Consider the following 14,675-nt stretch of genomic DNA (forward strand, 5'->3'; position numbering starts at 1 on the left):
CTTATGTCGAACATGCAGGAGTGGCTCAAAGAAGAGAAAGCGTTTGGTGACCACGATAAAGTTCTGCAGTGTTTCGGGCTAGAACAGTTTTATAGTCGGTTACCGGAGAACGTGCGATACTGGGTCTTGGATAGGCCAGACGTTTGTACGGTGGCTAAAGCCGCTGAGCTAGCCGAGGAGTTTGTGACGCGTCGGGCTCGCGGAGCTAAGGACGGTCAAAAGGGTGAATTTGGCTCGAAGTTTGAGAGGCCGAAGTTCACACCCATGAGAGCAAAGGGGAACACGCGTAGTGCGGATGCGAGTGGAAGCAGTGCGACCGAACCTAAGGAGACGGCAGCAGCCGAAGCCGAACGCAGAAAGCGGTTCGAGATGAGGCAAGCGCGCGTTTGTTATACGTGCCAGAAGCCGGGTCACTTTTCGGCGCAGTGTCCGGAAACAACACCAAAAGTTGTGTTTTTTTCAATAGGCAGCACTGACGAGAACATGAAGCTTCTCGAGCCTTACATGCGAGACTTCCTCGTGAACGGGAAAGAGTGCCGAGTGCTTCGCGATTCCGCAGCTACGATGGATGTAGTTCACCCGTCTTACGTAGAACCCCATATGTTCACGGGCGAGTGCGCGTGGATCAAGCAAGCCGTGGAAGCTCATAGCGTGTGTCTGCCGGTAGCAAAAGTGCTTATTGAAGGACCTTTCGGAGCGCTTGAGACGGAGGCGGCAGTGTCATCTATACTGCCCCCCCAGTACCCGTACCTATTTTCAAACAGGTCCGATCACCTCCTGCGCGAGAAGGGGCTTTTGTTTGGTGAAGCTAGTGTTCAGGCCTTAACCAGATCGAAGGTTCGGGAGCTCGCTGCAAAGGCGGTAGTTGCGGGGCCGACGTTATCAAACAACGAAAAAGGGTCAGAGGCGCAGCAAGCTGATATTCAGAGCACGCCCGAACTGAATAAACTTGAGTCTGTAACGTTAAAGGCGCCAGATACTGGAGAGGAAACGCCCGACGCGGGAAAGTTAGAAGAGCTATCTACTGATTTGCTCATCGCGCCTACGTCAGACGGACTTGATAGGTTGCTAAAAGTCAGCCGGACGGCTTTGATAGCCGAGAAAAAAAAGGATGACTGCCTGGAAAACGTGCGCTGCAATGTCAAAGAAGGTATCGCCAGGAAAACTGCGCGTTTTGTGGAAAGAGGTGGAGTCCTGTACCGGAAGTATCTAGACCGCAGAGGAGTGGAGTTCGATCAGCTGATCGTGCCTCAATGCTATCGTCAGGATCTGTTGCGCTTGTCACACGGGGGTTCGTGGTCCGGACACCTAGGAGTTAAGAAAACTAAGGACCGTCTCTTGCAAGAGTACTATTGGCCAGGGTGTTTTCGGGACGCAGACCATTTCGTGAGGACATGTGACACTTGTCAGCGGGTGGGCAAACCAGGGGACAAATCGAGGGCGCCGTTGAAATTGGTACCTATCATTACGGAGCCTTTTAGACGGCTCGTTATTGATACTGTGGGACCTCTGCCGGTAACAGCCACGGGGTACAGACACATTTTGACTGTGATCTGCCCAGCGACAAAGTTCCCTGAAGCAGTGCCGCTTAAAGAACTCAGCTCAGTTGAGATAGTTAATGCACTACTGTCCATATTTGCGCGAGTTGGTTTTCCTGCGGAAATCCAATCAGATCAGGGCACAGTGTTTACTAGCGCTTTGACGACAACTTTTCTCGAAAGGTGTGGGGTAAAGCTGTTACACAGCTCAGTGTACCACCCACAGTCGAATTCCGTTGAGAAGCTCCACTCCGTCATGAAGCGCGTGTTGAGAGCGTTGTGTTTTGAACATCGAACTGACTGGGAGCTGTGTCTGCCTGGGGTGATGTTTGCTTTAAGGACCGCGCCGCATGCGGCTACGGGGTTTTCGCCAGCTGAACTGGTGTACGGTCGCTCGCTTCGATCTCCGCTTCGCATGCTTCGAGAATCGTGGGAAGGTAGGGGCGACGACCCAGTCGTGGTGGAGTACGTGCTTAAGCTCCTCGAACGCTTAAGAAGGGCACAGGAGTTGTCAGGTGAAGCAATGGCAAAGGCCCAGCAGAGGGCCAAGGTTTATTATGATCGGACAGCCAGGGCCCGTCGTTTTGAGGTTGGCGATGAGGTCATGATATTGCGCACATCGCTAAACAACAAACTAGACGTGCAGTGGGAGGGCCCAGCACGAATTGTTCAGAAACTGTCGGACGTTAACTACGTGGTAAGTCTGCCAGGAAAGCGGAAAGCACAGCAAGTTTACCACTGTAATCTGCTCAAACCTTATAGACAAAGGGAAGCAGTGGTGTGCATGATGGTAAACGTTCCTGAAGAGCTTCCGGTCGAGCTTCCGGGACTAGGCTCAGTGACGAACAGGGAAGACACCGGTCAAGTCATTAGTGACCTTATCAGTAAAGCACCGCTGTCGCCCGAGCAGAAAACCGAACTACACCAGCTATTACAAGAGTTTCAAGGTCTGTTCTCTGAGAGGCCTGGTAGGACTTCTGTACTTACTCATGATATAGAACTTACCTCCACAGAGCCAGTACGATCCAAGGCGTATCGGGTGTCACCCCGCCAGAGCGATATTATGGAGGCTGAGGTAAAGAAAATGCTACAGCTCGGTGTTATTGAGGCAGGTGAGAGTGATTATACCTCCCCTTTGATTTTAGTTGAGGTACCGGGCAAGGAACCTCGTCCTTGCGTCGACTACCGCAGGCTTAATTCCATCACTAAGGATCAAATTTATCCGATCCCTAACATCGAGGAGCGCCTTGAGAAAGTTAGTAGCGCTCAGTTTATTTCCACCCTAGATCTTGTCAGGGGTTATTGGCAGGTTCCACTTACAGAAGAGGCTAGTAGGTATGCGGCGTTCATTTCACCAATGGGAACATTCCGTCCTAAAGTGTTGAGTTTTGGTTTGAAGAACGCGCCATACTGTTTTTCAAGTCTCATGGATAAAGTGTTGCGGGGACAGCAAGAATTCGCTTTACCGTATCTAGACGACGTAGCGATATTCTCCGCATCCTGGTCTGAGCATATGGCACACTTGCGGGCAGTGCTAACCCGCCTGCGCGAAGCGGGCTTGACAGTCAAGGCTCCTACGTGCCAGTTAGCACAGGCCGAGGTTGTCTACCTCGGTCACGTGATTGGTCAGGGTCGTCGCCGCCCCTCTGAAATAAAAGTGGCCGCTGTGCGAGACTTTCCGCAACCGCGCACCAAGACCGATATTCGGTCGTTCTTGGGTGTCGCCGGCTACTATCAGAGGTACATCCCTGGGTACTCTGATATCGCGGCTCCCCTGACGGATGCTCTAAGAAAAACAGAGCCTCAAACAGTCGTCTGGGACAAGACAAAGGAAAGAGCGTTTAGCGCCCTAAAGAGTGCCCTAACAAGCCAGCCTGTGCTACGATCGCCAGACTATACAACAGGGTTCATTGTTCAGTGCGATGCTAGTGAGCGAGGCATGGGCGTTGTACTGTGCCAACGGGAAAATGGAGAAGTAGAACACCCCGTCCTGTATGCTAGTCGTAAGCTGACCAGTCGTGAGCAGGCGTATAGCGCCACCGAGAAAGAGTGTGCGTGTCTCGTGTGGGCCGTTCAGAAATTGTCATGCTATCTAGCCGGCTCGAGGTTTATCATTGAGACGGATCACTGCCCTCTCCAATGGCTGCAGACCATCTCTCCCAAAAATGGCCGCCTCCTGCGCTGGAGCCTCGCTTTACAACAATATTCCTTTGAGGTGCGTTACAAAAAGGGGAGTCTCAACGGTAACGCCGATGGCTTAAGTCGAAGCCCCTAACGTAGGAATCAGCCTCAAAATTGTTTGTTACTGATGTTTTTCTTCCTGAGGCAGGATTTTTTTTAACATATTGCTTTTGTTTAGTGTTTCAAAGTGATGATATGCTTTCTAGTGCAATTTTTCAATTTGTGGACGCGTTCTGAGTGATGCTAGACTACTGTAAGGAACTATGCAGTGGTATAAAAAGGGGAAAGAGCCTGGCAGGGCTTAGTGAGGGTTGTGCCGTGCTTGCTGACTGAGCGGTTGAGTTTCAGCATAGTTCTAACGCTTGCCGGGAACGAGAACAAAAATGTGAACTCTCCCGAAGTCACTTTGCAGTGTCCCGTGCGAACCTGAACGAGAGAACGAGACCTTCTCTGTGCGCTGCGCTCAAGAAACGTCGAGGGACGCCCGACTTCGGTTATGAGCATCATCGAGCGACATCCCTCCGGACAGCGGATGCAGTCCCCTGTCCATCGGGATCTCCTTTCCCCGGCGGGGCGGTCTGTTGCGTTTCGCCTGCGACACGTGGTTTTGCCGGCGCGACTGCGGCGGGGCGGCAGACATTTTGGCCCGATCGTCGTCGCCGCAACGCTCATCGCCAGGTGTTTCCAGGCGCGACTGCGGCGATGCGACCGCAAAGGATCACCCTCGCCTTCCAGTCATTGTGCCCGAACCAGGCGATGCGAAAGCAGGGATCATCCTCTCATTCCAGTCATTGTGCCCGAACCAGGCGATGCGAAAGCAGGGATCATCCTCTCATTACAGTCATTGTGCCCGACCGGCAGCGCTACGACAGGGTGCTACGAGATTGTGCTCGACATGGTGCTACGGCAGCGCTACGACAGTGTGCGTCTCCATTAGCCCCTTTGTACATTCACGTGCTCGTCTTTTGAGGGGTTCCTTCTTGCCCTCAACTGCGAGAGTATAAAAACAGCTGCCCCCGGACGCCAAGAGGAGGGCTCCGATTTCTTCTGTTGAGTGAAGTGCTCTCCCGTCTCTCTACTTCGGTCAACCTGACCGCCAACTCTTTGCGATGTTAAAATAAACAAGTTGTTTTGTTGTTACCAGTCGACTCATGCTTTGCCGGGACCTTCGAATGCTTCCAGTTGTACCCCAGGCCGCCAGGCCAACGCTACCCTTGGGGCTTGCGACCCAGGTACAACCACGGGCGTCAGCGCCGAGTTCCCAACAGATCGTACCAGCGGTGCGATCCAAACAGCGGCTGCCCCGGAAAGGCGGTGGTCCGGGGTTCGAATCCCGGACCAGGACGAATTTTTCTTCAACTGTGAGGCTTTTCTGTCGAGGAACCCGTATGGGTTTCCTTTGTAGCAATTGCTACGAATGGGTGGATGTCTGTCTTTCCCTTTATTCATTACTTCTCTCCACCTTGCGGGTTTCCGCAGAACTACTACGTCAAATACTTGAATTAGGAAGGAACAGCGCGGCCTATACGCGGCTGCACATGCTTTGGTTCGCGTCCCGCCTTCCTTCGGTCACGTGATATTTTCTGTAGCTCACAACGGTACCTTGAAACAGAGGTCTAAGGCTTTCGCTTAGTAAGCAACACACAAAGGGATGTGTCACAAGCAATACTAGATGAGACGCACGAAATGAAGCATCTGATCATGTGGCAGAAAAATTGTCTGGAATATAGAACTCGCCTCATAGCTCCCTTTACATCGGTATACCCCGTTCATACGGCTTTAAGAAAAAAAAAACCAGCCTCCTCATAAACGTTGCCTGCAGCATTATCGATGCTGTTATACGCATTTCTCAAAATTGTTAACCGCACTGGGGCGCGCAACTGGCCCATAACACGCATCTATAAAACCGGCGGCCCGTCCGCGGGATCCCAGGAGGAAAGCGCGCCGTTCGCGGCCGGCGGGCGAGGAGAATCGAGGAGGAAAGCGCCGTGAGGAGGAGAGTGTCGTTACTTTCAAATTATCAAGGGGCTTTAGTGCGCGGCGCTACGCTTTTCTCCTCACGCTTTCGTCATACCCTCCTGCCCTTGTTTTCGTATGATGGTTCCTCTTTCCACCTCGCGCTCTCTTCGCTATCGCCGTCTTTAGTGCGCGCTCCGCGTTCGCGCTTTCCTCCTTCGCTGTGCTCGTTCGCTCGGTTACGTGGACACCGAGGTACGGCGCCGACGTTCGCGGCAGGAACATGCGCCTAAGAGAAGCACTCCAAAAACTTTATCGGCTACCTACGCTCGCTTTTTAACGCGATAGCGTTAAGGAGCTCGTGTCGCAGAAAAGCCGGTGTCTTCGGTGTCGGCGTCCGCGGCGTTGGCCGTGAGCGATAAATCACGGCAGGCACTTCATAAATAAAAAGCAACTTCCAAGATGGGCTGGGTGGGAATCGAACCAGGGTCTCCGGAGTCTCACCACTGAGCCACGAGTTCGATGCTTCAAAGCGGTACAAAAGCGCCTCTAGTGAACGCGGTGTTGCCTTAGAAACGAGCTGTTTCTATAAGGCTCAGGCGTGCGTCGCTTGCTCAGGCGCACATTTCGTTGTCGCGCCGAACGCTGCGTTGCTCGACGCTCACCGCGTCCGATGCGGGGCGCGTAGTCGCTGCGCCGTAGCCCATTGTCTTACACCCCTTGGCGTGTCGACGGGAACGCTGTCGCGTTCCACTCTTGAAGCGAAGCTTAAGCGTCCTCCAATTTTTGTCTGGAAGTCATCAGCAGCGACACCGAAAGCCCGCTCCATTGCGGCCCTGGAAGCGCAGTGGTATCTTAAGGCACAAGAATTTTATTATTCAGTATATGGACCCTCCGGATGACGCGCAACGCTTCATTCATGCTGCGACCCGAAGACGACCAAAGGGCCAATGAAGATCTGTAAAAATCGTCCCTAGGTGATATGGCATCAACGTCCTAAGGGGCCTTAGCCATTGAGACATACAACCACCCTTTTTTTGTTAAGCCAGCATCTGGCAGGGCGCTAACGTGAGCAAACGTTCAGCTCCCTGGTTTGCCCGTCTGACCATGCGAATTCAGGAAGCTGCAGCGAAGCGCGATCTCGAGCGTTCTAGTGCGGTTCCCGCAAAATCCAGGTACCCAAAATTGCATCACGTACTGCAGGTTGTGTGAAAAATAATGTAACTTATAACACATATTGGTTAGTGACCATGCAATGAAATTACTGAGCGTTGCCGAGCAACGAATAAAATCAGGAATTTACGAGAAAGCGCGATTGATGGAAAGTGATTTAATGCCTGTGCTTGTTATGTAGAAGTTACGTAAAAGTGCCGTATGAATTCTGTAATAGCAGCATTTCTTTTCACATTTTTTTCATATTTTTTCCCAACAATTGTTTATCAGGATATACTGAGGAGGTACTGGTGTCGGCCAACAATGATCACGCGTAGCTGCAAAAAGTAATTCCCTCAACTCTGTCTCACTGTTATTAAGAATGCCTAGGAATCTTCACTTCAGGCACACCGCGGCAAGTCACTGGCTGCGGCATTCTGCTTGCTGATCGCGAAGGTGCCGCGTTCGCGTCGCCGCCCTGGTGGCCGCATTCTTCTACGACCACGTAACGACAACTCTCGTTTACCGTGCCTTTCGTACGTGGCGTGAGTCCCCTTGGGGCCGGAAAGCGCCGTACTTTACAAAAATGAGTTGGCGCGTTTTCAGCTCTTAATTCTGTCGCTGCTCTTCGTTTGCACAGAATCAGCTATGCGAACCGTTGTAGCCCTGTGGACCATCTTGGTGCTCGGCGAGCTCGGGACACCGGCGCCTTCCCAGGAAGCTCTCAGTGAGGCGCTTTATTTACCACTTCGGGCTTGCCTGGTGCACGATCGGGAATAATCTTGAAGCAAATACATCTAATAATAATAATATTTGGGGTTTTACGTGCCAAAACCACTTTCTGATTATCAGGCACGCCGTAGTGGAGGACTCCGGAAATTTTGACCACCTTGGGTTCTTTAACGTGCACCTAAATCTAAGCACACGGGTGTTTTCGCATTTCGCCCCCATCGAAATGCGGCCGCCGTGGCCGGGATTCGATCCCGCGACCTCGTGCTCAGCAGCCCAGCACCATAGCCACTGAGCAACCACGGCGGGTTGCAGCAAATACATCTATGCTGTGCTTGATTCGTAGCGAAGTTATTCGGGTTCCCGCATAGGCACCGCCTTTCGTACGTAAAAGCTCGTACACCGTCGAGGGAGAAAACGCGTTAAAAAGTCTGGTGCTTGCTTTCGTCCGTTCATGACTTCTTGCTCTTCCGAATTGGCTCACTGCAAACATTCTACGAGCGCTACTCGGTAAAAAAATTTAAGGTTTATGCATACACGCCATGTATGGAGGGCCTAAAGACGTTAGCGCAAGAAAAAAATACTATGTTTACGTACTCTCAGTAGACCACGGAAGTTTTGTAAAGCTATAGAATGAGCAGGGGGCACATCTGGAGCATTGACGCCATTTGTCGAGCAATTGCGATGTGATAAAGCGAGTCGCAATCCCCTTTGTTTACCCTAAGACGCATATTTGCTATATTTTGACACATATTTATTCAATCCCTGCAGTGCTATGTTTACTTTAATGACAATACGAAATATGTATCAGTGTGCGCATATGAATAGCTCGTTTGGATATAACGAATAAATGAAAGGACGCCACTCATGCGTTCATTAATTTATCAGTAAACTTATTCTGGCTTTGAGTTAACTGAAATATAGGTGAACAAAGCTCAAGAATCAAATGAGCGTTTCTGAAGTTCTTTCGGGTGATCTCGTAGCTTTGATGGAACAACTTGCTTAAAAATTATACTTAAAAATCGTACTCCGTCATTCATTCTGTGCATCGAGCACATAGATCTAACGCCAGAGGGAAGACGGAAGAGAGTGAACCAGCGAAATATCTTCACGATCACCGTAAGAAATTGCCGAAATAGTAAAGTTCTTAAGCTTTCTTTATGAACATTGAGCGCGTGGGCATCTTTTGTCAGCACTGTAAACTCTAGCACAAGTTCCTGGTGATGTGTGCGCCCACGCTCTGTGCTGTCTTCTCTGCTGTCTTGTCCGTTAGTTTGTTACATAATACGAAGTATGGGCCTTCTTGTGTTTAATTATTAGCTAATAGGGTGTTCATCTCAGTTTATATGTTCCGATCCATAGAATTAGCCATTCGAACGGGGCATTGACTCATAAGTATGGGCAGGTAGATTGTAAGGCTATTGCTGACAAACAGGGTTGCCCGGTTCCCACCATTTCCTATTTTCCCAGAGATTTGCCTTATTAGCGTTCTTGCTTTCAGGTTAAATTTAATGGGTAATTCCGGGTATTTTTCGACGTCGACTAATCTTAATAAAGTTCTGAATATACGTTCTCTTTTGCTATGGCTCCAAGTAATTGTTTTCGTGAAAAGGAATTTGAAAGTTTTGTTGTGGTCCCGATTCATGATCTTTTTCTGGCCACTCTGTTTTTTGTGACGACAGAGACTAAATTACAACTGCAGCTGCAATCTTCGCTGAAATCGCCGCTGTCTTGTGGGAAATTCTGTAAACGCTTCCTGTATCGTCAAGACACATCACCGGTTTCGGGTCTTCGTGTTAGCGCCACGTGAACTTCGTGTTTAGATTACGATAGTATAGGACCTCACGTCATCGTCTCATCGTTATGTCACACGAAGCAGCAGCCCGTTTTGGTTTTGGATATCTCATTTATTCGTTATTTAAAATTATTGAGGAATTTCCAAGAAAACTGAACCACCCTACCGATGATAGGACTGCCAATTCCACTTGAAGCTAACAATATCCTAATTTGGTAAAACGCCGGAGTTTCCGTCTAACTCTTGCCAAACACTCATGGAGGTAGACCAGCAGAGGTCAAGAGACACTTTTTGGAGAAAATTCTATGCTTTCTACGCACCTATAACCACCTGCGACTCTCTCTAATGACAGCATACAGCAATTTTGAAAGTCTATACATCGCAAAAGACATCGGATGATGTGTTTCAATTGAGGATGCGCTGACCAAATTGAATGCAAGTAAAACGGGGCAATCTATTTAAAATCTATTTAAAAAGTATTGAACCATCAACTGCACACGCTCTCAGACTGTATGAATTCGTTTGCCGTTTCTCTTCGTGCCTGTTTATATATGCCGTTTTATTTAGGCATCTTGTTGAAGTAGTGAATTGTTTCAAGTAAATTAATTGCATAAAGCTTTGACGTTTTATCGCGGCAGAAGTTAAGGTTTTCCACTTGTAATCGTGTCGTCCGGTCCCCGCCTCACCTTGATCAGCGTACGCTATGGCACCGCTTATTCATCGCGCAGGTGCTGCGAGTGCTAATTTTAGCGCTCTAATCTAGCTCCGCCCAGATTTTTGAGAGTTGATGGGCGCCTGTGCGTCGATGGTTGTGGCTGGCAACGCTGTAGTTTATGGTCCTCCACTCAGGCCATAAGAGTTTCACGTTGAAGCCTTTCATTATTTTGAACGGCCACCCTCTTTGTCATGTTTCATAGTGCACATTTCGAAAATAATTTGCGTAAACATAAAAATTTGCTCATGGCATCTTCCGCACTATCTCCCAAATAACTCGCACAAGAGTTGCTCGCGGGATTGTAGCACTAGTTAAGGCACGTTGATATTTCAGCGCACCTGCCTTATTTGCCATGTACTGGGCTTTCATCCTCAGCTGCATGTCGTGCAGTATGTTATGGTCAAACGTCGCCACCAGAACGTCTACCCAACCAATCCCTTCGAATTCTATTATCGAGTCCACAACTAAAGAACATACAACATCCGTTACTCCAGGAACTTCAAGTACCCCTGGTGCCCCGTATGTTTAAACACATCAGATGAACCTTTACAGAACATTTAAACACAACTGTCCCTTTGATGCGCTAAATACAGCGACAGTCATCGACCGATTTTTCGGAGCTCTCTGGGATCGAAAAAATAGTTAAAAAAGTCGAACAGTCTGAAGAACTCCTTCAGTCGAAAAGCGTTATTGGGCCTAGAGCGGCTTATAAATTCTCTAATAACACCCTGCCTTGTAGTACGCTTGGAGGCGATCAGATTTCCTTGGACTTGCGCAAGAGTGACGTCGTCTCCGTATAGAGCCTGACAAGAGCGTCCCCGCGTAGGCGATGTCCATTGCCACAGGTCGCCATGGAGATCGAAGAAACGAGCCACGTTCTTTCGCACCACTTGGCTCTCGCGAAGGCACACCAGGTGAGGCCGATCACACAAATTCGAAGCAACACAAAGATGCAACACACCTGCTCCGTGGAGACATCACGGGCAAAGAGCAACCCAAACTTTAAAATAAATAAATTAATAAAGATGTGTCCCGAAATTGGTGATTAATACGACAGTAATGACGAAAAAAAGATATAACAAGAAGAGGTGCCGAACCCAAGAGTGTTTTGTCAACCAAGGAAAAGGGGGCACCGCCTCCGAGACTACAGGATGTCGCGCACTACATTGAAAGCATGCGCGCCTTAATCATGTAGGCTATAAGCAGACAGCTGGAAGCCAAGCCTGGCCAAGCTAGCGGAAAACCAGCATGGCAGTCCCCACGATCGGGTAGCGTGGTCCGTAACGAGCGATTTATTCCGGGAAATCTAATTATGCGGCCTAAATTCGTTCGAAAGATCGCTTGAGAAAGTGCATTAGCTCTAAGGGAACCCTGACATCGCATTTACTAAGTCCGGCATATCCATGAAATCCGAATTTGTCTGATAACTTTCTTTGAGCACTCTGTTTGGTATTATGCATTCACCATCATTACGCGGTGCCTGAATAAACGCTTTAATTTTCTATATACTAACTGTCTAAACATTTTGCAATCAGAATATCACTCAGTATTATCGCCTTACTCTTCGTTATTTGCAGAAGTTTGTAGCAGCGATTAGCCGGCAAAGCACGGGCACTAAGCAAAAGCTGTAAATACGTGTAAGTGCGCGGTATTTTTTGCGCCTGTATTTTCTACGTATCTTCATTGTAAATTTGTTCTATACAGGGTGTCCCAAGTCAATTTAGCGAATACTTGAAGGTATGCCGAAGCATTATAGGAAGACGTGACCCAATGCCTGTTGGTGGCTATTGTATGTAGCAGTGCCTACTATATTTAGCATACCACATGAATGCAGTAATTGACGCATAATAACTAACGAACATTGGAAGTATATAGGGCAGACCTATCGATAAAGCTTTAAGAAACATCTAATTAAAAGCTTTGAATATGCTACTTGTTACTGAAGTGAGCATTTTCTATTGCGTTCTGCAGAGAACCCACGAAATGTAAAAACAAGTTACATGCCAGCCTGCGAGCCGCGATTACAGCGCTCTCATAAGTGCCGCGTATGAGAAAACAGCTCATGAAAGAACAAGAGTCGGAAGTTAGAAGCTGCCAAATTAGACGTTTCTCAGAACATTCTACAACTTTCTTGCTGGAAGCTCTGCCTTGATTTAACATTCGCAAATAACGTGAATAATCTTGACTAAAATATGTAATAAAGCCAACAAAAATAGCGTGGTTTGCTCCACACGCTAGGCAAGAAAGCGTACATTGGTGGCGTCCTCGTACAGTATTGAGTCGGCATAATTTTAAAGCTTGATTAAGTTTGATGGGAGACTAGGCATCAGAGGATCTCGTACCATATCCTTCCGCTGAGTTTTTTTTTTAATCTGGAGCTGCAAGGGTCCCGCTGTAGCCATGTGCCACAGAGTCCATACTTGTGCGTAGAGACAGATCTACGTAGTTTTATACGTGGCATGGATAGAGGACTGCTCACATTGAGAGTTGCAGGATGTGTGTTGCAGGGAAGTTGTTCGTCGGAGGATGGCGGCGTCCATCGCGAAATCCTGGTGCTGTCGCAGAACGGACAGCAGAAGGGATCCTTCAATTCTCGCTGATTACTTTTGTTCCCTCACGTGCGCAGGCTGCAATAAGACGGAGACCATGGCCTTCACTGAACTGCTACCTCCACTGAAGCTGAGCAGCCGCAACGGCACACAGGTCACCGCTACTCAACGGCTCTTTCCCTGGCTCCACAGCGCTTTCGGAGCCATTTTGACATCGAGAGAGATACCCCGAGGTACACATGATGAACCTTGTTAGCAATAAATAGATAGTGAAACTTAATACAGCGCAACCACAGAAAAAAACACAAACACAGCTAAATGCCTGGCGTTGTTTCTGTTTTTTTGCTGTGTTTCTCTTCTTCGCTCCAGAAACGAGTGTCTAGCGTCAAAAACCCAGAGAGGAGTACCCGCAAAGACGAGGCAGAGGCACAATTGCTACTTACGTTTCTATGCCATACGTGCAAGTGCATAGCCACAGATTTCCTAAATTTTTCGCGATGTTTAGACAGTCGGCACCGAAAATGTAGCGACAAAAGTTGCATACGCGGAAAACAATACCGTACTATTAACTTACGGACAATTGCAGTACTTCTTATGGCGTTAAATTTGAGTGGGTGGACCAATTAGTGTTCGCGAGGAAATTGGCAGACACCGTCTGAGCAAGTAATGATAACGATGTAAAAACGGTTCAAGAGGAGACCGACGTTGTTTAAGAAGAAATGAAACCCACATTCCTATTCCCAAGCTAGATGGTTCGAAGTAACGTTCAGGGGTGGCCATTAACGAAGAGTTCTCGGAAGATCGAAATGTACCGGGAATTTAAACCCGATTATTGGGGCCCTGTACATCTCCCTAACACAGGGATAACGATTACCGTATATTACGCGGCATTCACTATTTCATTGTGCGCATCAGTATCGGCGACCTTTTCTTGCGCACGCCTCGTATCAGACCCACATTTCAAACCTGCCACATTTCCAGCCTTTCCAAGATGACTAGGCCATTGGCCGTCACAGTACCGGCCCGTATTATTTAACATAAGTTCCTTTATGCGACAGCGTTTCCTCATGGACCGTCGTTTCCACATTGGTTACTAACAGCAGTAATTATTTTCATTACGAGATCGATCTCGTCGGCGATGACCAATGCTGCATGGTTAGTTATGTAATAGGGTAATAGAGAACCGAGGGAAAAAGTCATCAGCGCAAACTTCAAACAATTCGAGGTGTAGAAGCAGGCGATAAAAGATGAAATGACAGACGGAGTACAGCGGCGGGCGACTGACACATACACAGACAAAAAGCACTCTAGTGAACCTGAGCTGAGTTAATCTGGGTAGCCGCGAGAAGGACTCGCCCACGGTTTTGACACCATCTTCGACATAGAAAAGGAGGAAACAGTCTAACGTGCCAGTTGACATGAGTAAGCTAGTGTGAGGGAAGGATCGACCCAAAGATAAGAAGAGAGTAATTTAGTTAACTTCAGGGCTATTGAGCGTCGGTAATGCTTGTGCCAACCTCATTGTCCATCCCGTTTCGAGGTACACACAGGGCTCGTACTAATGGTGCAGTACCCGCATCGAAAAATTCATTAGCTCGCGCGATCTGCAAACAATCGCGTGGCTGCTTTCGTTGATCGTGTGTCCATAGAAATTACCAGATTTTGCAATTCCGTCTGCGGCGTGTACTGCTTTGCGTTCATGCGGATGTTTAATGTTAACACCACGGTCACGGCCCGTCTAAACTGCTTGCGAAATGTTTACGGTTAGTAATGCAATGTTCAAGTGCTGGTGCAAACCCTGCCTACGGTGGTTCAGGATGTGCGATCTGACTGCGGTCATTGCTGCCTTTACAGCGTGTGTACTAGCTTTGCGTCAAAGCAGGATTCGATAGGTTCGCTTGCCGCCGAGAACGCGAACCATGAGTGCAGCTTGACTAGCCAGGCCGCCCATTTCGACGCGGATGCGTCCTTGACTGGATCAGTTGTGGCAGAAAAAAAAAGGTAAAATAAGCCATGGCTTCGTCTCTTGCCCTACCGAGGACATATTTTCGGCGATATTT

General features: G+C 48.6%; 1 protein-coding gene across 11 annotated transcripts in view; it reads left to right on the forward strand.

Annotated features, from left to right (window-relative positions):
• The window catches only part of LOC142569087 (uncharacterized), a 51,677-nt gene that overhangs the window by 22,986 nt on the left and 14,016 nt on the right, over positions 1-14,675 (forward strand). For 8 of the 11 annotated variants that reach the window (XR_012825644.1, XR_012825643.1, XM_075678591.1 and 5 more), the window contains 2 exons: positions 7,468-7,554; positions 12,693-12,848. Coding sequence is in view for 9 of the 11 variants with exons in the window: in XM_075678591.1 (XP_075534706.1) it covers positions 7,476-7,554; positions 12,693-12,848 (235 nt within the window). In the remaining 2 variants the exon portion in view is untranslated. Of the gene's footprint in view, positions 1-7,467; positions 7,555-11,627; positions 11,704-12,692; positions 12,849-14,675 lie in introns of those variants that run through there. The other 3 variants (XM_075678592.1, XM_075678593.1, XM_075678594.1) reach the window with 2 other exon arrangements.

Source organism: Dermacentor variabilis, unplaced genomic scaffold (assembly GCF_050947875.1).
Source record: "Dermacentor variabilis isolate Ectoservices unplaced genomic scaffold, ASM5094787v1 scaffold_67, whole genome shotgun sequence".
NCBI classification, from domain to species: domain Eukaryota; kingdom Metazoa; phylum Arthropoda; class Arachnida; order Ixodida; family Ixodidae; genus Dermacentor; species Dermacentor variabilis.